This window comes from Corylus avellana, chromosome 1 (assembly GCF_965113065.1).
Source record: "Corylus avellana chromosome 1, dhCorAvel1.hap1.2, whole genome shotgun sequence".
NCBI lineage: Eukaryota > Viridiplantae > Streptophyta > Magnoliopsida > Fagales > Betulaceae > Corylus > Corylus avellana.
In genome coordinates, this window is record NC_142490.1 from 17,713,633 (window position 1) to 17,736,247 (window position 22,615).

At 40.2% G+C, this 22,615-nt stretch overlaps 2 protein-coding genes across 2 annotated transcripts; both read left to right on the top strand.

The window, feature by feature from the left end:
• Positions 1-376: 376 nt before the first annotated feature.
• Positions 377-862, top strand: LOC132169285 (uncharacterized). The gene has a single exon (XM_059580344.2). It carries the CDS (start codon positions 377-379, stop codon positions 860-862), a length of 486 nt encoding a protein of 161 aa, XP_059436327.2.
• An 873-nt stretch (positions 863-1,735) lies between these two features.
• LOC148588023 (uncharacterized) lies at positions 1,736-2,636 on the top strand. Its single transcript, XM_088513851.1, has 3 exons — positions 1,736-1,857; positions 1,969-2,218; positions 2,313-2,636. The coding sequence occupies exons 1-3, from the start codon at positions 1,736-1,738 to the stop codon at positions 2,634-2,636; spliced, it is 696 nt and encodes a 231-aa protein (XP_088369977.1).
• The last annotated feature ends 19,979 nt before the right edge of the window (positions 2,637-22,615 follow it).

Genomic DNA, 22,615 nt, shown 5'->3' on the forward strand with positions numbered 1-22,615 from the left:
CTTGAGGCAGAAAATTGAGAATCACATCAGAAACGGGAAGTTGGTGAAATTCCTGGCAGATAAGAGGAATCGAGGAAGGAATGAAGAGCCCCCGCTGCTTGAAGGAAACCGAGAAGCTGCCAGAAACTAAGAAGTAAGGCCGAGAGAAGATCGATATGTTGAACCGATACACAATCAGCAGGCAGAACCAAGACGAGACCGGGATGCCCATCAGCCTCGGCATCAAGATGTAGTAAGGGAGATCCACACCATCTCGGGAGGACTAGCTGGTGGAGGAAGTTCTAGTTCATCTAGAAAAGCTTATGCAAGGAGAACGAAGGCTGATGACGAAGTATTGTCGATAGGAAGACCTTCGAAAGTAGCATAGAAGGAGGTGATGGCTATATCCTTCTATGAAGAGGATGCTAGGAGGGTAATATTCCCCCACGATGATGCATTAGTACTTACGCTAACGGTTGCCAACCATAAAAGCCACCGAGTCTTGGTGGACAATGGTAGTTCGGCTGACATTTTATACTGGCCGGTCTTCAAACAGATGGGTGTTGACCGAGACAGGATCCAACCGTTTGATTCACCATTGGTAGGGTTTGCTAGAGAACAAGTCCAGCCAATGGGACTCATCTCCCTCTCTGTTACAGTGGGGACAGGTCCTAGGCAGTCTACAACTATGGTGGACTTCTTGGTGATCGATCGACCGTCTACATACAATGCGATCATTGGTCGACCATCCCTTAATAAGTTGAAGGCTGTAACCTCAACTTACCATTTGATGATGAAGTTTCCTACTGAGGAAGGAGTAGGAGAGGTGAAAGGAGATCAAGCTGCAGCAAGGAAATGTTATAATATTTCCCTCAAAAAATAAGATCCTGCTACGTTGACGGTCAGGGTGGTGGGTAGCCGAAGCAAAGATCCCCTAAAAGGGGAACCTGTCGAGCCCTTGGAAGACGTGGAACTGGGAGAGGGAAAGGTAGTAAAGGTAGGAACACAGCTCGCCTCGGGAATCCGAGACGCTCTCATAACTTTTCTCCAAAGAAACATGGAGGTATTTGCATGGACTCATGAAGATATGCCGGAAATCAGTCCCGATGACATTCACCATCAACTCAATGTGGATCCAAGCATGAAGCCAGTGAGGCAGAAGCGACGAAAGTTTTCCTTCGAGCGAAATATGGCCATCGCCGAGGAAGTAGAGAAGTTGCTTAAGGCTCTGTTTATAGAAGAGGTATATTATCCCGACCGGTTGGCCAGTGTGGTGCTGGTCAAAAAATTCAACGGGAAGTGGAGAATATGTGTGGACTTTACAGACCTTAACAAAGCATGCCCAAAAGCCAGCTTTCCTCTGCCACACATTGATGCGTTGGTAGACTCAACAGCTGGATATGGCATGTTAAGTTTTATGGATGCTTTTTCTGGTTACAACTAGATCTATATGCATCCAGAAGACTGGGAGAAGACCGCGTTTATCACTGACCGAGGCCTGTACTGCTATAAGGTTATGCCTTTCGGTCTAAAGAACGCGGGCGCAACATATTAAAGGCTGGTTAATAAGATGTTTCGAGACCAAATCGGGCGTAACTTGGAGGTATATGTTGATGACATGTTGGTTAAAAGTGTACTACCAGAAGGTCATGTAGAAGACCTGTACGAGACGTTTAGAACATTAAAGGAATATGGGATGAAGTTGAATCCCGCAAAGTGTGCATTTGAAGTGGTCTGAGGTAAGTTTCTCGAATACATGGTGTCAAATCGAGGAATAGAAGCTAATCCCGAGAAGATCCAAGCAGTCTTGGATATGCAATCACCTAAGAATATGAAGCAACTTCAGCAATTGACGGGTAGGATTGCAGCGTTGAATCGGTTCATACTATTTTTCAAATTCCTAAGGAAAGCATTTGAGTGGTCTGAAGAGTGTGAAGAGGCTTTTGAGTAATTGAAGAAGTAGCTGACAAGCTCACCACTGCTAAGCAGAACTGTTCCCGGAGAAGCATTGTATCTATACTTAGATGTCTCCCCAACATCTGTTAGTGCTGCCCTCATCCGAGAAGAAGACGGCGTTCAGAAACCAGTTTATTTAGTCAGCAAAGCATTGAAGGGGGCAGAAGAGCAGTACCCTCAGATGGAGAAGTTAGCATTTGCGCTGACTATTGCTTCCAGGAAGTTACGCCCATATTTCCAAGCTCATACTATAAGAGTCTTGACCGAGTATCCATTGAAGAAAGTACTCAAAGTTAGATCTGTCTGCCAAATTAGCTAAGTGGGCAATCGAACTCGGAGAATTTGATATTGATTTTCTCCCAAGGAACGCTATCAAGGGACAGGTATTGGCAGACTTCTTAACAGAATTCACCAATCTACCTGTCACCTTAGAATGGCAGAAAGACGAAACATGGGTAGTCTACGTAGATGGATCCTCTACAAGAAAGAATGGTGGGGCTGGTGTTGTATTAATCACCCCAGATGGAGAAGAGTTATGCAGCTCCCTGAGGTTGGAGTTCAAGACCACCAATAATGAAGCCGAGTATGAGGTAGTTTTAGTAGGACTCGGTTTAGCCCATGAAATGGTAGATGAGTTTGTCGAACTACGAAGTGATTCGCAAGTAATCGTTGGACACATCCGAGGAGAGTTTGAAGCCTGAGGAGGAAAAATGAAGCAATACTTATTAAAAGTACAAGATTTACAGAATACATTCAAAAGATTCTGTATTATGAAGATACCAAGAGAATAGAATGAAAGAGCTGACCGGCTAGCCCGAATGGCATCAGCAGTAGCTAACGATGCCGAAGAGCCTGAAAGTCCAATCCAGACTTTAACAAGACCTGCCGTAGGCGAGACAGTTTCGGTCTCGGTTACCGAGACTATACCAGGATGGCAGAGGAGTATAAGGAAATACTTGGAACAGGGAATTCTCCCGTTGGATAAGAAGTTAGCAATGCAAGTCAGAACTAGAGTTGCCAAATTTACCATCATCAATGGGATTCTGTACAAACGAGGCTTCATGCTACCACTCCTCAAGTGTATCTCCAAAGAAGAAGGTGATTATGTCCTTCGCGAGATCCATGAAGGTATTTGTAGTAGTCACTCGGGAGCAAGAGTATTGGTGCATAAAGCAATCAGAGCCGGTTTCTACTGGCCGAATATGAGTTGGGACTCAGTACAGACAGTCAAGAATTGTGACAAATGCCAACGCTTCTCAAACATTACAAAACAACCCCAGAACATTTGAGTTCAATCTTTTCACCGTGGCCATTCTCACAATGGGGGGTAGATATACTTGGGCCACTACCTCGTGGAAAGGGGGGTGTGCGGGTCGCGGTTGTAGCAGTGGATTATTTCACCAAATGGGCAGAAGTTGAAGCCCTAGTGAACATTACAGCCAAAAGCATAGAACGGTTCTTGTGGAAGAACGTCGTATGCCGCTATGGTATTCCTCATGCGTTTGTAACTGATAATGGGAAGCAATTTGACTGTGAGTCATTCCGAGAATGGTGTGCAAAGCTTCATATAAGAAACTACTACTCTTCTCCAGCTCATCCCCAGGCAAATGGGCAAGTAGAAGCTACCAACAAGACAATTTTCAAAGTTCTGAAGAAAAAACTTGGAGATCGAAAGGGTGATTGGGCAGATGATCTTCCAGAAGTCTTGTGGGCATACCAAACAACGAAAAGAACACCCACCGAGGAGACCCCGTACACCTTGGCTTTCGGGACTGAGGCAGTCATACAAGCCGACGTGGGCCCGGGTAGCTACCGAGTAGAGACTTTTCATCCCGAGACTAATGATGAAGGTCTCAAACTACATTTAGACTTGCTACAAGAGAAATGGGACCAGGCCCAAGTAACCATGTCGGCGTACCAAGAGAAAGTGGCTCGGTATTTTAATAAAGGGGTCAAGCACAGAAGCTTCAAGATCGGGGACCTGGTGTTGCGCAAGACCACCATTGCCACCAAAGATCCGACCGCCGGAAAGTTAGCCCAAACTGGGAAGGACCCTACAGAGTGATTGAGTGCAGAAGGGCAGGAACTTATTACCTTGAGAGCATGGAAGGAAAAGCACTCCCCAGGCCGTAGAATGCCGAGCACCTCAAAAAGTACTTTATCTAGCTTATTCCAGTAAGGTGATTCTTGTTTTATTCTCATTTGATTCTTATTTTCCCCGTAATTTTCATTACATTTTATTAAAAAAAAGAATCTCCTGAAGTTTCAATCACCTTTTAAGCACTTCAAAAGCAAAGTAAATTAAAACTACCCTCAGGGTAAACGACCGAAAGACCATCAGGAAAATTTAGAACTTTCCCGAGACCAAACCTGATGAGACATAGTTCAAAAAAAAAAAAAAAAAAAAAACCTGTAAAGGACATAAAACCTTCAAACAAGGTATGTCCGAAGAAGGTTAAAACTAGCAACCTGTAAAGGACGTAAAACCTTTAAACAAGGTGTGTACAAAGAAGGTTAAACTAATGACTTGTAAAGAACGTAAAACCTTCGAAAAAGGTGTGTTCGAAGAAAGTCAAACGAATAGCCTATCAAGAGCAGAAACCCTTAACAAAAAACGTGCGCTCGAAAAAGGTTAAACAAACTTCAGAAAAGTTATGTCAAGAACATAAATCCTTCAAGGAAAAGGGTGTTCGAAAAATATTGCTAGTTCACCCTGAGAAACAAATATAAAACATCTCATTAAAGTCTCAAGTTTGTCATTTACAAAAGAACAAAATGTACTAACTGCTTTATTACAAGTCAAAAGAAGAAGTTTAGCCTTCTTTAGGGTCTGCAGATGGAGCCTTAGAAGCAGGTGGGGTCTCAGTACCATGTCCAGAAGCGGTCCCTTCGTCACCCAAGGACTCCTCGGAACCCGAAAATGGCTGATGAGCAAATCTGTCGATCCCCTCAGCATCGGGCATCAGATCCGATTTGAGACTGATAAGCTATTTTAAAGCCTTATCAGAAACGGGAATGGTCTCAGGCTTGACCATGTCAAGGTCAATGGTGCGGGCAGGATCCTTGGCCCAAGACCGAAAGGTCTCGAAACCAAGAATAATCCCATTGGCCCAAGCACTATCCCGAGTCTAGGAAGCGTACGATAGTTGCTGCAAATAGTTGGAAGATAGGGACTCGGCTTCTTCAAGTCGTAGCTTCTTCTCTTCAAGCTTTCCTCAGAAAAATTTAAGCCGCTCTTCAGCAACTGCCTGGCCATCGATGGCCTCTTTAAGTTTAGCATTTTGGCCAGCAGCCTCAGCCTGAAAAGCCTTCAGTTGCTCCAAGACCTCTGCGTGCTTCTCCTCAAGTTGATGCAGATCCTCCTTTACAATGGAATGATCCTCTTAGAGCTTCGAGTGATCAGCACGAAGGGTTTGCAACTTAGAAGACAGAGCCGTGACCCGGGACTCGGCTTAGGCAAGTTCAGTTTAAGTTGCCGATTGCTGCTGGCCAAGAAGGAGCAGCTCCTTATCCTGCTGAGCTAGTGTGTCCTTCAACTTGGCATTCTCAGCCTCAGAAGCCACCAACTTTCTCTGGAGGCCCTCGGATTCCAAGGTTGTTTCTTGAAATTTTTTTGGAAGTAGCAGTATAAAACCGCAGACTTCATCACTCCCTGCAATAAAGAAAGTTAAAATAAAGTACGACTTATGCAGAAGAAAAGTTCCATGAATAAGTGATACTTACACAGAGTTGATTGAACAGCATTGACTCTGCCATACCCCTGGCAGAGATGTCTCGTTCGCCCCTCAAGCTATCTTAGGGAACCAGCTCCACCAAAGCTTGGAACGGGTTCCCCAGCAACTGTCCACCAAATCGAGACAAGGGCTTCCCCACGGTCCATTCAACATTCTGAGGCTTCACCAGGGAATAACTAGAGGCCTCGAAACCGGTACCAGCCTCGCCCTCAGGAGCCGGTGTTGGAGCCCGAGACATAGCCTCGGGCACAGGAGCCGGACCCCGAGGCTGCTCCTCAGCTATCGGGGACATCACCTAAGGCCTCACTTCTCCTGCATTAGCATGCGGCCTATTCTCTTCCGGCTTCATCCCCACTGAGCTATCTAAAAACGGGTCAATTAAAAGATGTTGAATGTTGGGACCAGAATGGACCGGTGACACCCACCCCATGGGGATAGCAGTAGTAACAGCAGCTCCAGGAGGCTCTAGGGGGTCGCTGCCAGAAGGGTGGCAGCACTAGGATGGTTGGCAAGAATATTCTCGTAGGCCGCTACGGGAGCCACATCAGGCTCTGGGTTAACCCTCCTCCGAGTGGCCAAGAGGTCGACAAAAAGGGATTTCCCCTTTTCGATCTCGACAGCAGGGCCCTTGCCCTTCACTAGCCTCTTTTTCTTCAACTGAGGAGCCTCACGCTCCTCAGGCTCGTCAACTAAGTGTAGAGCCTTCCTTACCCTAGACTCGTCTACCTTCTTCTTGCCTTTGTCGAGAGTAGGCTTTCGAGGGGAAGCGCCTCGGGTATTGGCTGTCGGAGGGCCAAGGTAAATAGCTGGGCGAGATGGTCTCTTCCGTGACACACCGACATCCTCTCTGTTAGCATATAAACAGCGGTTCAGCGCCTCTGTCGTAACTAGTCTCTTGAAGGTCGTAGTGGACTCATGCTTCTGAGCCCAGGCCAAAACCGTGTTAACTCGGGCCATCGCATCCTCCGACAAACACAAATTCTTGTAGAGACCCAGATGGGGGGTAGTCGTCTCCCGGGGCACTCTCGATCCCTCCGCTTTCTCTCCATGAGCAAATTCCCATTGCCCCTGCGCAAAGAAGTACTTGTTCTTCCATCAGTGGTTACTGGTGAAGGTCTTATCCATAAAGAAGAGTTTTCCTCGTTTCGACTGGAAATTAAATAGCCCATCACTATTTGGATTCTTCTGGAGTCGATATATCCAAAGAATTTCCGATATGGTCAAGTTCTTTCCTTCTCCAAAGGCCACGGGCCAAACAACCACACAAGCAAAAAACATCCTCCATGCGTTGGGGACCAATTGGTAGGGAGCCACATTCAAGCAGCCGAGAAGCTCACGGATGACCTTGGGGAAAGGAAGTTTGAGGCCTGCACGGAACATTTCTTCATAAAGGTAGACCTTGTGTGTCCCAGCATCCACAATGGTGCCCTTCCTCTCGTCATCGAAATGGAGTTTCATTGTTTTTGGGATATAACAATCCAGCCTGACTCGACGCTCGTCAGCCGAGGTCAGATCTGGTTTCCACAAGGCTGGGTAAGTTTTACCCAAACCACCATCGGACCCAGATCCTTCTCCCCGAGACATAGCCGAAAAGTTGCAGAGGAAAGGGCAGAGGAAAAGAAAAAGTAAAGCAGAAAAGAGCAAGCGTTGCAAAGACTTGGTGAGAATAAGAAAGGAGAAAGATTTTATAAAGAATTCCCTGAGATGCGCGCACAATAAATGCGGGAAAAAAGGCGCCTCTGTAAATTCCGCATGATAGCTGGCAACCGGCAACTGAAAAGACGCATATCCCAGCACTGACACGTGGAGTAACCGATACGCCCTAGGTCATGCCAACAGTCTCGGCGAAATTTGGTCAAGTTTCCCGCCAAAATTCAAAATTCAAATTTCCCGCCTCAAAGGTCTCGGATTTTACTCCAGTATTACTTTATAACACCGATCCATTTATGAACAAAAAATTTCCTTAATCTTTCAGACCAGGAAATTGGGGGGTAACTGTTGGGCTATGGATCTTTTCCTAAAGCCCAACGGGTCCTAAACCTGACCTAAGCCAAGTGGAATGCCCGACAAGGCCTCGGACAAGCTTTACCCGAGGAGGCTTCGTATACCGAGGAGGTCTCGAACAGGAGTCCGAGACTACTCCTCGGGAGATAACAGATGCCAGATCCGAGAAGCAACTCCGAAAGCAAATAAGTCGAGCCAAGGGTAAAACTATCATTTTGCCACTAAGGATACGCAAGTATTCAAACTGGTCCACGTGATCAGTATCTCACAATTTCTCTACAACACAGATGGTTATCCACCAACAAACGATCCCTAAATAAGCAAGATAAGCTGTTATTCAAATTCAAAAAGTTACCTAACACAAACAAAAACCTTATCACGTTATCCCAGAATTCCTGACCTATCAAATAACCGCGAAATGGATATTTAGGGATAGGGATCCCAAAACGTGCGGGGCACAAATTCAACTCCATGCCTATAAATACAAGTCCCAATTTCCATCAAAGGTAAGTGCAATCCTAGCTTTGAAAACTTTGGTTGCTTAAATATTCTTTCCTCACTTTCTGACTTAGGCATCGGAGCTCCCCCGCCGGGACACCATCGGGGGCTCTAATCCTGCTTGTTCTTTTCTTTGTGTAGCCTGAAGCGTCCACGAAGTTGTCAACACCACCTTAAGGCATGCCACGTCACCATCTCGGAAAACTGTGTATCAACACTCGTTGATTATTCATCCCTCGTTACGGAGGTCTGTAACAGTTGTGGGTGACTTTTGGGGCAACGGTCATACTGTGCATCAACAATTTTGAACCCCAGTCTCTTTTTCAAGATTAATCCGAATAAAGCTCACCCCTTTCTTCTTTTTTGGCAACTATTTCAAAGGGTTTAAATTTGATTTAATAGGAGCAAAGTGGTGCATGTTTAACCCTCCTTAAGTCGGTCCTACTTGTATTTTTCTAAAAATAAACCAGGTCAAACCTACTGCACCATGGTTAGCTAGATCTCCTTCAAGGTGAATAAATCCATGGAAACAAATTTGAGATCCAACAAAAATTTAGAGAAATCAATCTAAAACAATCAATATTTACAGAACATTTTATTGTTTCCTCAAAACAAAAGTGCTTAATTGACCAACAAAAAAGTTATATCTAAGGGAAACTTCACTTTAGACCCCTGAGCTACCATACGATTTAACATACCTCCCTCAAACTTTGAAACCTTTTAATTTGGACCCTTGAACTTTTAATTGCAGACATCCGTCAAATTTTAAACGTTAAAAGTGAAACAATGACGTTTATACCCGTGACTTTTTTATAAAATTTCAAATTAAAAATTATATATATATATATATAAAATCACAAGGTGACCCACGGTTGGGCCACCTTGTGACCCTTTTTGTCAAAATTATTTTTTCCATTTAATTTTTTTTTTTTTAATAAAAAGAAAATTAAAGGATAATTTTGTATTTTTAGGAGTTTTAATGGCAAAAACTGATGGAGATAGGTAAATTGACTGCAATTGAAAGTTCAGTGATCAAAATTGAGAAGTTTTAAAGTTCGAGGAGAGTATGTCAAATCGAGTGGTAGTTCAGGGGTTTAAAGTTATAAAGTGTAGACCAAAACTAATCTACCATTCAAATAGGTTAGAATAACTAGGGATTCCTAAATCCTAATTAATTAAGATTATCCAATAATCTCCAAACCATATAATTAAGCCGGATAACTCGATCCGCATCAGAATCTCGTTGGGCCAATCAAGTTAGCCTCAATGCCCAACCTATCTTCTTGGCCTCACCAATGTGCAGGTAGCCACGTACCCAAACCAAATTTTTTCTAATTACCCCCTTTTTCAAATTGCTCGCTTTAGGCCTTTACCCATGTGTAATGTATGCATACATTACATATGTGGAGTTTTCTTTTTCTTTTCCTTTTTCTTTTGAACGAAAGCTAAAAATGTAGAAAAAGAGAAAAAAGAAAAAAGGAAATCCCCGTTTCATTTCTCAAAAGTGACGATTGGCCCCCACAAGACATCATTTACTATCGTTTTCACTGTAAAAGCAACTCTATTTTTGAATCAAGACTCTATGCGTAGCATCTTTAATTACTAAGAATCATTATTCAAATGTCACTAAATTAATAGTGAGAGCATCTCCAGCAATGTAGTTAAAATGGAAATATTAGGTACATTTAATTATTTTTGTCATTTTTTTTGCTCCAACAGAATAGCTTCATATTAGCTATTATACCTTAACTGCTACAATGAATAGCTTCATATTGCTATTCACTGTAGCACACTAGATTGTTGAATATAATATTGTTTCCACATTATTTTCTCTCTCTTCTCTCTTCTCTCCCTCCCTCAACGTTTCTCTCTCCTCTCTCTTCTCTCTTCTTTGTTCATGAATTTATGATACAAATTCAAGTCTTTTGAATCACTAAAAACTCTCAAAAGAAAAAATTTGAATAACACGCATATAATTGACAAACTAAAAATGAAAAAATAAAAATAACACACAGGTATGCTGCGTGAATCAATTCTATTGCAATTTACAAGATGATGCAAAAGCGGTTGCGGATAAAAAAATAATATTTAATAAAATAAAGAATGAAATAAAGAATTTGTTGAAGTTGATATTAAAAAATGAGTAGTTAAAATAGAGAATTGTGCTTTTTGGCTAGGTATAATACCTCTTACTGCTGGAGATGCTATGACGTTTTCAAAGCTTAAAATATCATCTCTCACGGGGTCACTATTTGTGAATTTTTTTTGTAGCATGTGCTTTTTGTTTTTCCCCGATCGAATGGGAATTTTAATTGTTTTCCCCCTTTCACTTTTCAAATTATACAAACACGTGGCTCTTTGTAATTATGATGACAGAATTTATAATATGACAAATATATAAATGCGGAATAATAAGACATAGAGAAGAGATAGAGACACAACAATTAAGGTGGTTCGGCAATATGTCTACATCCACACACTAAAGCCCTATAGGCTACATCTTGCTTTATTAAATGAATGATTTTACAATACAAATAGTCCATATTTATAGGGATGAGAGATAATACAAAATGGTATAATTGATAAAATCAAATCAAGTATATTTAATTCTGATTTGATTTTATCAATTACAATCAATGCTAATATATTCCCATAATATCACAATATATTCTAACATTCCTCTCAAACTCAAGGTGGAAGGTTCTGGAACCTTGAGTTTGATTTATTATTATTATTATTATTTTGTTTTTGTTTTTGTTGTTTGCAGATGGCAGCACTTGATGGCGGTGACTGGAGGCAGTCCGCGACAATGATGTGAGATGCGCCCTCTATAGCAATAGGCCAACTATGGGCCAAAATGAAAAGCCAACTATGGGCTGAAATTGACTTAGGTTTTAAACAATACCATAAAGGCCAAACAGAAATGGGCCAACTATGGGCCTGATATACAATGGCCTAAAAGAGGCATGTGTTTTAAACAATACCACAAAAGCCGAAGACATTGAGCCAACAAAGGGCAAAAAATCGGTCTAAGTCAACAGAGGACCAACAATAGACCAAATAATGATTAGACCAACAAATGGCCAAAAGATGGGCAACTTGGCCTCTATTAATTTTTTTTTTTTTTTTTTGGTTTGTTTTCTCTCACACATTGCTTCAGCAACATACAATTTTTTTGATATACAATAATAGAATGAACAATCTGCTACCAAATCAATCAATAAAAATTCACCCAATTGCCCCATCGATTTGTGGATGCTCTTTGAATCCCTCATTGCCTTCAAGATGTCGATCTTTGCAAAAAATTCTCACTGCATCACCCACCAAAGGCTCATTGTCACACTTGCTGTGTGGGTTGTGTAGGCTGGAACACGATCTTGCAGAGAACAAGCAAAGCCAACAGGGTCAAAGAAGAACTGGATGTGCATTGTTCCTACGCCTTTGCAGTAAATCAAACTAACTTCAACTTAAAAATTTGTGAGCACCTCAAGAGAAGAATCATGATAGGCAAAAAGAATTGAAATCCATAGGATGGTTAGGATCGAATTTTGGCGTTAGCCAATAGCTATGATACTATGAAGAAATTCATAATGATATGAATATAAAATGCAGAATAATAAAATAGCGATAATAACATAGGCAAGAGACAAAATATTTTTAGTGGTTCGATCTATAACCTACATCCACAGATAAAGCCCTAAGGGTTACATTATGCTTTTATTTACTGAATGATTTTACAATACAAATAGTCCATATTTATAGGAATGAGAGATAATACAAAATGGTATGATTGATAAAATCAAATCAGATATATTTAATTCTGATTTGATTTTATCACTTGCAATCAATGCTAATATATTCCCATAATATCACAATATATTCTAAGATAAGAGACATTATTTGTGATATATATCCTTTTCCAATATTTGTTCTGGACTACTTTCACGGTGTATATGCCCATAAACGCTCTTCCATAGCATTTCCAATGAGGCTAATCCATATTTCTCTATGAAATGTTAGTGGCATTTATTCAGGTGATCAAGATGTTACAATCTTTTGTAATTTTAATTCATATTTTATTAATGCTCCCGATTCTGTAAGAAACGGAATGCAAAAAAATTCTCAATTACTAGTACACACTCTTTATTTCTTTGTCCTGACACTTTTTCTCCTGGGCTGTTTTATATTAGAATATAATTTAAATAATTAAATCTATAATTTTTTATTAGCTTAAGCTTTCAAAATAAGTTGTGACACTAAAGCAAATGTCAGACCACTCTACTAATTAAAAAGTATGGGATAGGATCATCCCCTTTCAAATTTTCAATCTTTTCTATTTCAAGTCAAATGGAAAAATCTATTTCGTTTTCTAGATTAGATTTCACACATATAATGATCGATGTATATATCCTCACGTCAATTAATGTTCTCGAACAGATCCTAATTTCTTTGATTTAGCAAGATAATAAAAAAAAAGGGGTAAATTAGATTTAACTATCTTTAATTATCAGTTATTTACATATTATCCCATGAATTTCTTTAACTATCAATTGTTAGTAAATTGCGAAAAGTATATTTAACCCCCCAACTATCCATATTTTGTAATTGTACATCTAAACTTTAAAAAGTGACATTAAAGCCCCACATACTACCATGTCAAATTAGACATTCTTTTGTATTTTCTCCCTAAAATACCCTTAAAGTTATTAATAAATAAAAATTAAGAAATATATAAAAATAACCATTTGAACAAAAAAATATATATATATTAAGGGGTTTAGTATGAAAAGGGCTACCTTTTTCTTTTTTTCTTTTTTTGAAGTGGTAATCTAATCTCAAACAAATCAAACCAACTCTTGCACAGGAGGTTGACACGGTGTGCAACTTCATTGCCTGTTCTTCTAACATAATGCGCTTCCCATTGACATGATGAATTTAGAAGCATTTTTGCGTCCTCCACTAAATGCCCATAGCTACCTCTGCATAGAGTGTCTTTCCGGAGAGCGTTAATGATCTCAAGGGAGTCGCCTTCAGTAACAATCTTACGTAACCCCAGCCTCGAGCTGAATTCGGCCATCTTCCACGCAGCAAAAGCTTCTAGAGAAGTCGGGTCCAGGGTGGCAGATAAAGCACAAGGGCCCCCATCACCTTGCCTTCATGGCACGGACAACAATGCCCATTCCCACTACTCCCCTATTTTTGTCTAAGCCAGAATCCCAGTTTACCTTCAGCACACCCATGACCGGCGGCTTCCAGGTGATGACTTCCACTCCTCTGGGTTTGAACATTTGGTCTCGACGTGTCTGGTTTGCCGAATTGAAGGACTCTAATTGCTCTTTTGCTCTCCTGACCACGGCTGGTGGGGCCAAAAATTCTCCCCCGAAAACGTCGTATTACGTCTAAGCCAAATTTGGCGGGCCGTTATAGCCACTAGAAGCATATCCTCTTCTTCGAGTTTCTCGTATAAACTCAGGAATATATTCACGAAAGTGTCTTCGCTGCTAGCACTTTTGTGAATTCTTGTCGGGCAGTCATGCCAAATGTCTCTAGCTGAAGAGCAGGTCCACAAGGAATGCCCCACCGTCTCGGATTCCAGCCCACATATAGGACACAGTGGGTCTAGAGTGACTCCTCTCTTATGCAGGTTTGCCTTTGTTGGCAATATATTATTGCAGGCCTTCCATAAAAACGGCTTGACCTCTCTAGGCCCTTTAAGCTGCCAAACTTTCTTCCAGATCAAGGAGCTAGCTTCTCTGTTTGAGCTGCTCCCCATTAGGCTTTCTTCCATACCTTTAGCAAAATGGTAGGCACTTTGCACAGAAAACTCCCCATTCTTCGTTCCTGCCCACACTAACCGATCACTCTGTTGTCTTGGACAAATAGCAAGACTGCATATGAGATCAGTCTCCTCCTTTCTAAAAATAGAATAAAGCAATTGTGTATCCCACCACTTAGTATCGCCATCAATGAGAGAGTTTGGACGTCCAAATGCTTCTCCATGCATATGAGGGTCTTCTTCCAAGATTAGATGTGAGGAAACTTGCATCAGGGTAGTATTTTTCCGTGAATATCTGTGCCACTAGAGTATCAGGATTTTGAATAAGTCTCCAACCTTGCTTTGCTAATAAAGCTAAGTTGAAACATTCCAAGTCTTTGAAGCTCATGCCTCCCCGGTCCTTGCCCCTAGCTACCAAGCTTCTCCCAACTCATCTATGCCATCATTTTCTCATTATCCTTATGTCTCCACCAAAATCTGGCCATCATAGCATTGATATCCTGACAAAGGGTTTTGGGCATTAGAAACACACTCATTGTATAAGTAGGAATAACCTGAACAATTGCCTTCAACAGAATTTCTTCCCCTGCATGGGACAAAAACTTCTATTTCCACTCATTGAGTTTGTCCCAAACTCTCCCCTTTATATCGGAAAAAGCACGAACTTTGGATCTTCCAACTAGGGCAGGCAAGGGCTACCCCTTTTTGGGTTTATACTTGAACACTATTATTCTAATCACACTTGCTAATCATTTTGATAATAAATTTTCATCACATATATTATTTAATATTTAGGTTCCAATAAATCTATAGTTGGTGATGAGAAAAAAATTTAAAAGAATAATAATAATAATAATAATAATAATAATAAGCAAAGAACATTTATGATCACACTTGCAAATGTGATGTGACTTGAATTTGAGATAATCATTATTAAATTTTAATCTAAGGGTGAATTTGAGATGATCATCATACATAATATCAAAGGATAAATGCAAAATTAGTCAATGTGATTGACTTAAATTACAAATGGCTCACTGTTGTATCAAAATGAACTCAAACGTCCATCAGATATACCAAAAAAACAATTTAGTCTCTAAAGTAAAATTCTGTTAAAACATTTGACTAATTCCATTAGGTGCCACGTCAATACCAATAAAATAATAACACGTGTTAATCTTAGTAATCTTAGTAATATATATATATATATATATATATATATATATATATATATATATATATTAAAAAAATAGGAAAGATCACCTTGAAGTCTGGGCAATTTCACGAAGCCATATGGAAGGGAAGCTTTGTGATCAGGAATTCGGTACTCTTCTGATACTTCCAGAGTTCATTACATAACATTGATGAAACCAATTAATCTCACACCCATAAGGCAAATTCACTAAATAAGGCACATTTAAGAGCAAAGAAGTGGAAATATTTTTATGTTTTGAATATGATTGAATGAAAATATAAAATAATATTTTACGTTTTCACTATTAGATTATTAAAATATAAAATAATATTTGTGATTTTTTGCATGCACCTAATGTTGAGAAATGTCTTAGCGGGAAACATTTTGCGTTGAAACAAACAGAGCCTTAATTAGTATATTTAACTTTCAATTTTTTGTGATGTCCTCCATTCCGTTAGGATTTGGGATTAAATCAAATGGTCAAATAATAAAATGACCCTTATGCGCCTATAACTTTATAAAATAACAAATTACCCTAAATTATAATTAATTTTTTTTTTTCAAAAAAAAAAACTTCAACATAACTTTTTTTTCTTTTTTTTTTTTTTCAAAAAATCGGGTTATTGAGAAAGGTATTTAATTTAATTTTTTTTTTTTTTGGTTGATAATTGGAACATTGTTTAGATTATCTTTATGTTTTGGGTAATTGTATCATAAGTCCCTGAGTCAACCCTGCAAAATTTTTAAACCCCCCAAGTTTTTTTTTTTTTTTTTTTTTTTCCGACTTTTTCGACTTTTTACTCCCTGGGTCAATCGAAATGACAATAAAATCTCTGCCGTCAAATTTTTTTAACAGCCGTTAGTCTAGGTCAAAACACACAATTTCACCTCATTAAAATATTAATTTTTTTTTAATTTAATTTTAAAATTTAAATCTAAAAATAAAAAAAAAAAAGAAAGGAAGGGGTGGCCAAACCACCCCATAGGGGGTGGCCGGCCACCCCATTTTGCCTGGGGGTGGTTCGGCCACCCCCATGGCCTAGACCGGCTGTATGGGGATGGCTGAACCACCCCCAAGGCTCAAGGGGGTGGTTCGGCCACCCCCAAACGACTGGTCTAAAGGCAAAATGGGGTGGCCGGCCACCCCCTATGGGGTGGTTCGACCACCCCTATCCTTTATTTTTTATTTTTTAATTTTTTTAGATTTAAATTTTAAAATTAAATTAAAAAAAAATTAATATTTTTAATGAGATAAAACGGTGCGTTTTGACCCAGACTAATTGCTGTTAAAAAATTTTGATGCTAGAAATTTTATTGTCATTTCAATTGACCCAAAGAGTAAGAAGTCGAAAAAAAAAAAAAAAACTCATAGATTTAAAAATTTTGAAGGGTAGACTCAGGGACTTATTATTATACAATTTTCCTTATCTTTCATATGGATTAGGATAGGCAGGATTCTTTAATGAAGGTGGTGAAAGAGGCTTGGAATATTTAATTAAGAAGCAGTTTGTAAAGAAATTCTGCTGCTTATTCCATGGAATAGATAGAGGATTGAGCTTGAGGAGGCCCTCTCGATCCGTTCCAAAAATAGCCTGGTTACAGCACTTTCTATTTCTCTACTATCACAACGAATTTCTCGTATCTCACCTTCGATCTTCATATGGATGCTGATTTGCAGTCTTCAAACGAGTTTGATTCGTTATGTCCAATTGATAGAAATTGAATTCAAATTGCTTCATTTTGCTACATTTTTTTAGTTTGGTTGTTAGAATTATGAGTTGGTCGATTAGACTAACAATTCCGGTCTGCAACTATATATGGTGGTATAAAACATATTTGGCTTAGATACAGGCCGGCAATTGCCAAGAGTGTGAAGAAATTCATAAATAGAGGGGAAATAAATAAAATAGAAGTATAAATAGAGAATGGAGACACATACTATCAGACAACTCAACAACTCAACGTACTATCAAATTTGGCTTTTATAACCAAATTGTTGGGTAGTTTTGGGCCTATCTCAACCTCAAAAGCTAGCTTAAGAGGTGAAGCTTTTCTTCACACTTATAAAGTGACCATCAACCCATTCTACAACCGATGTGGGATAATCCCAACAATCTCCTCCTCACACATCGGGCCCTAGGTCGAAGCAGCAACAACTCATTTCTCTCGTGAACTGTTGGGCAGAGAGTTATTGGTAAACCTTGGCTCTGATACTAGTGTTATGTGGTCTAGGGCCTCTCTCAACTCCAAAAGCTAGCTCAAAAGGTGAGGCGTTCCCTTACACTTATAAAGTAACCACCAGCCCCTTCCACAACCGATGTGGGATAACTCTAACAATCTCCCCCTCACACATCGGGCCCTAGGTCGGAGCAGCGACAACCTGTTTCTCCTTTGGACAGTTGGGCCGAGACTTGTTGGTAAACCTGGCTCTAATACCACTTAGTTGGGAGAAGCAACAATACACAAAACTCCCTATTTGTGTTAATCTGCATGAAACTATAAAATATAGCAATATATATACGGAAAATATATATATACCACAAGCACAAAGACACACGATTTTCTACGTGGAAAAACCTTCCCGGTGTGAAAAGGAAAAAACCACGGGATCGTGGTCCACCCAAACAATTCCACCATCAGCAATAATGAAAATACATGAGTCTTCTCTAGTCTCAACTAGAGGCATACAATCAGCAACTATCTTCAAGAAATACAATTCCTTGGCACAAATCAACTTCTACAAATGAAGAGAAGGAAGATATGGCAAGAATTCCATATGCCTCAGTAGTAGGAAGCTTGATGTATGCAGTGGTTTGTACGAGGCCAGACATAGCCCATGCAGTTGGTGTTGTTAGCCAGTTTCTTTCAAATCCAGGAAAAGAATATTGGAATGTAGTAAAGTGGATTATGAGATATCTGCGAGACACTTCCAAGTTGAATCTTAGCTTTGGGAGTGGCAAACCAATGTTGGTTGGCTATACAAATTCTAATATGGCAGGAGATGTGGATACCCGTAAGTCTACTTAGGGTTATTTGATCACTTTCTCAGGAGGAGTTGTTTCTTTGTAGTCAAGGTTACAAAAATGTATTGCACTTTCTACAACTGAAGTAGAGTTGAATGCAGCAACGGAAGCTTGTAAAAAGTTGCTATGGATGAAAAAGTTTTTTAGGGAGCTTAGTTTCAAGCAACAACAATATGTGTTGTTTTGTGATAATTAGAGTACTATTCACCTTACTAAGAACTCTTCATTTCATTCGACATCGAAACACAATGATGTAAGGTACCATTGGATAAGAGATACTCTTAATGATAAGTTGCTAGCACTTGAGACAATTCACACCGATGATAATGGCTCTGATATGTTAATGTAGGCTCTAGCAAGGGAGAAGCTTGAGACTTGTCGCTCAATCGTCAGGATGGCGAATCCCTCCACCTAGTCAGGAGGGGGGAGATTTGTTGGGTTGGGTTTCCCTCTTAAGTAGAGGATGGCCCAAACTTGTGTAGCCCATGTGTGGTTTTTATTAAACCCATATTGAGAAGCCCATTTGGAATAGGATTTGCCAAACCTAATATCCTTTGTTATTGCAAAGAGAGTATAATAAGAAAAAGAAAAAGATACAAGCAGCCACCAGAGAAAGAGAGGGAAAGAGTTTCAAAAACCAGAATCTGGAAATTCCGTCCAGCCTTGATCTAAAGCTCCGTTTGACAAGCGTTTGTGGTCCGATTGAGCTGAAATTTTGCAGGAATGTTCATGACACGTGACTCTTCATTGTTAACAGTGGTGATTGGATTCTGAGCATTCTGTATTGGTTTTTGAGTCTGCGAACAATAGCCTTGTTTTTGGTGAGATCTTTCTCTGATTCTTGTAGAAGTTGATTTGTGCCAAGGAATTGTTTTTCTTGAAGATAATTGCTGATTGTATGCCTCTAGTTGAGACTAGAGAAGACTCATGTATTTCCATTATTATTGATAGTGGAATTGTTAGGGTGGACTACGGTCCCGTGGTTTTTTCCTTCTCACACCCGGAAGGTTTTCTCACCTAGAAAATCGTGTGTCTTGTGCTTGTGGTGTTTGGATATATATTTTTCGCATATATATTGCTCTATTTTATAGTTTCGTGCAGATTCACACAAAGAGGGAGTTTTGTGTATTGTTGTTTCTCCCAATGTATTGGGTGGTCTTGAGCCTATCTCAACCCTAAATGCTAACTCAAGAGGTAAAGCTTTCCCTCACATTTATAAAATGACTACCAGCCCCTTCCACAGCCGATGTGGGATAACCTCAACAATCTCCCCCTCACACATCGGGCCCTAGGTCGAAGCAACGACAACTCATTTCTCTCGTGGACTGTTGGGCCGAGACTTGTTGATAAACCTGGGCTTTGATATTAATGTTAGGTGGTTTTGAGCCTATCTTAACTCCAAAAGCTAGCTCAAGAGATGAAACTTTTTCCTCAAAAGGTGCATTTGAGAGGGCACTTGCTATCCAGGCGCCCCTAATTAAGGGCGCCTGGCTGGCAAGCGCCCTTAATTCGGGATGCCTGCTATCCAGGCGCCCTTAATTAGGGGTGACTACTAGCTAGGGGCTCTTAATTAAGTGCGTCTGGCTGGCAAGTGCCCCTAATTAAAGGCACCTGGCTGGGAAGCGCCCTTAATTCGGGACGCTTGCTATCCAGGCGCCCTTAATTAGTGGCGCTTGCCAGCTAGGTGCCTTTAATTAAGTGTGACTGGCTGGCAAACGCTCCTAATTAAGGGCGCTTGGTTGGCAAGCGCCCCTAATTCAGGACGCATACTATCCAGGAGCCCTTAATTAGGGGCGCCTGCCAGCTAGGCGCATTTAATTAAGGGCGCCTAGCTGGCAGGCGCCCCTAATTAAGGGCGCCTGGATAGCAGGCTTCCCGAATTAAGGGCATTTGGCTGGCAAGCGCCCCTAATTAAGGGCGCTGGCTTGTAAACGCTCTTAATTCGGGACGCCTCCTATCCAAGCGCCCTTAATTAAGTGCACCCAGCTGGCAAGCGCCCTTAATTAGGGGCACCTGCCAGCTAGGTGCCTTTAATTAAGGGTGCCTAGCTGGCAGGAGCCCCAAATTAGGGATGCTTGCCAGCTAGGTGCACTTAAATATGGGCGCCTAGATAGCAAGCGCACCGAAATTATTTTTGTTAGTGCGCGAGCTTAATTTTTCCTAGGGAAAATTAAGCTCGCCTATGATTCCTTAGCTCTCACCTAATACTTTTCCCTTCAATATTTTTCCTCTCCCCGTACAGTATCTTTAATTCAAATAAATCTTATGAAATTTTTCATTAATTCTAACCCCATGCCCACCCACTCACCACCGAATCCATACCTATGAACTAGTCGCACATACGTGATGGCCGATTGATCTCGTCTGACTAAACAACCTTGACCGATGAAATGTGGGTTTTGGTAGCGAAAGGATATAGTTTAATTTGATGGTCAGGGTCGTAATGTAAAATTGGTAGTTGATGGGAGTATATGATAATCGAGTGGTCGTAGTTCATTGGGGGAAAATGATAATTACCCATAAAATTTACAAATTAAATTTTTTTTTTTTTTTTTTTTTTAAATATGGGTTTGTTGCCGGTTGGTAGCAACCCCCTTTGGGGGTGGGGGTGGCCAAGGAGCCACCCTGGTGGCTCGCTGCCACCCCCGACCCATTGGGGTGGCGTGCGGCCACCCTTTGCCACCCTGGGGTGGGTTGCGTGCCACTCCGCAGGTGGGGTGGCCATCGAGCCACTCCTAGATTTTGTTGGGGGTGGCCCGTGAGCCACCCCTACACCATGGGGGTGGCCATGCACCACCCCCTGCCCCCAACTAAATCAATGATGGCCTAAAGGCGACCACCCCCACCTATGGAGTGGCACGTGGGCCACCCCATGATGGCTAAGGGTGGCCGCACGCCACTCCTAGCCATTTCTGGGGGTGGCTCGTTGGCCACCCCCTCCGATCCCCCGCCCTCATTTTTTTTAATATTAAAAATAATTTATATATTTAATATATTTATTTACTTTTAAATAAGAATGACATGTGTCATCATTCTATTGGTGATAACGTGATACATTAATGGAATCCGTTAACTACTTTGACAGAATTTAATTGATTACAGGAATTAAATTATTATTGTGGCCTATCCCGATAATTTCTGAATTAGTATTATTTTTGTTTTTATATCACATAGATGAATTTCTAATCTAGACAACCACATTAACTGATTTTGCATTTATATATATTTTTATTTTAAGTCTCTTTTAAATGTTTTTTAATTTTTAGTATTTACTTTTTATTTTTATAAATAAATTTATAAGTGTTTTTTTAATTTTAATATATTTATATTTTTTGTTTTTGCGAGCGGGAACTTAATTTTCCTTTTGATTCCTCAGCTCCCGCTCTAAGACTTAATTTCTCCCTCAATATATATTTTCCCTAACCTCTCCCCGCGCGGCCCGCCAATCCCCCCTCTCTGCATCAGGATATATATATATATATATATATATATATATATATATATATATATATATATATATATATATATATATTTCAATCCCTAGCCTCTCCCCTCTCCTTCAATATATATCGATCCCTCTCTCTCTACGGCGCCAGTCGCCCCTCTCTCAAACTCGATTTTCCTAGCTATCTCTCTCTCCGGCGCCCAGTGACCCGCACGGTTGGCCAACCCACCGACCATCTTCTCCAGTCGAAACCGGCCTGCCTCTCTCTACGTTCCTGTACTGTGAGTCTCTCTCTGCCTCTGTCGCTGTTTTTCCTTGTCTTTGCTGTCTCTTTAAGTTGTGATTTGGGATTCTAATAGTCAGATTTTTTATGTATTATGATTTTTAGGTGAATTAGGGATTTTAAATTCAGCAAAGTTTTCTCTGCTTTTAGGGTGTAGTTGGTTTGTTGAATGCAGCAATCACAATTTTGAAGAATCTCCGTGGTTGTCCTGGAGTGTTCTTTCAGATTTAATTCAGTTTTGATTTCACTATGCAGTTCGTTCATATTAACATTTAGTACTAAATTATTATTCCAGAATTAAGTGGAGTAACTTTTTTTTTTTTTTTTTTTTTTTTTAATTTTATTGTTTTTCTTTATCCTTTATTAGCATGTTCCTTTGTTTTTCCTCTTCATTGGTAGTGCCAGAATAGTCTGCTTTACTATCCAAAATTACTCGTCGAGATTGGTGCCATTTTTTGAATTTTAATTGTCTTATGTAAGTTCTTTGGAAAAGTTGTAAACCATTGTGGAAGAAACATGATGATCTTCTGGAGTCTGGAATATACTTGAAAAAGTTGTATACCACCAGATAGATCTTATCTTTGCCAGAAAATTTATCTTATCATCAGGAAATTATTAGTCAATCATCTGATTTTCGAAAAAAAATAAATTTTAAAGTATTTTTCTCATGATATGGTTAAAATGTATTTCAAATTTTTTGGTCACTTGCTGAGAAAGTTGTC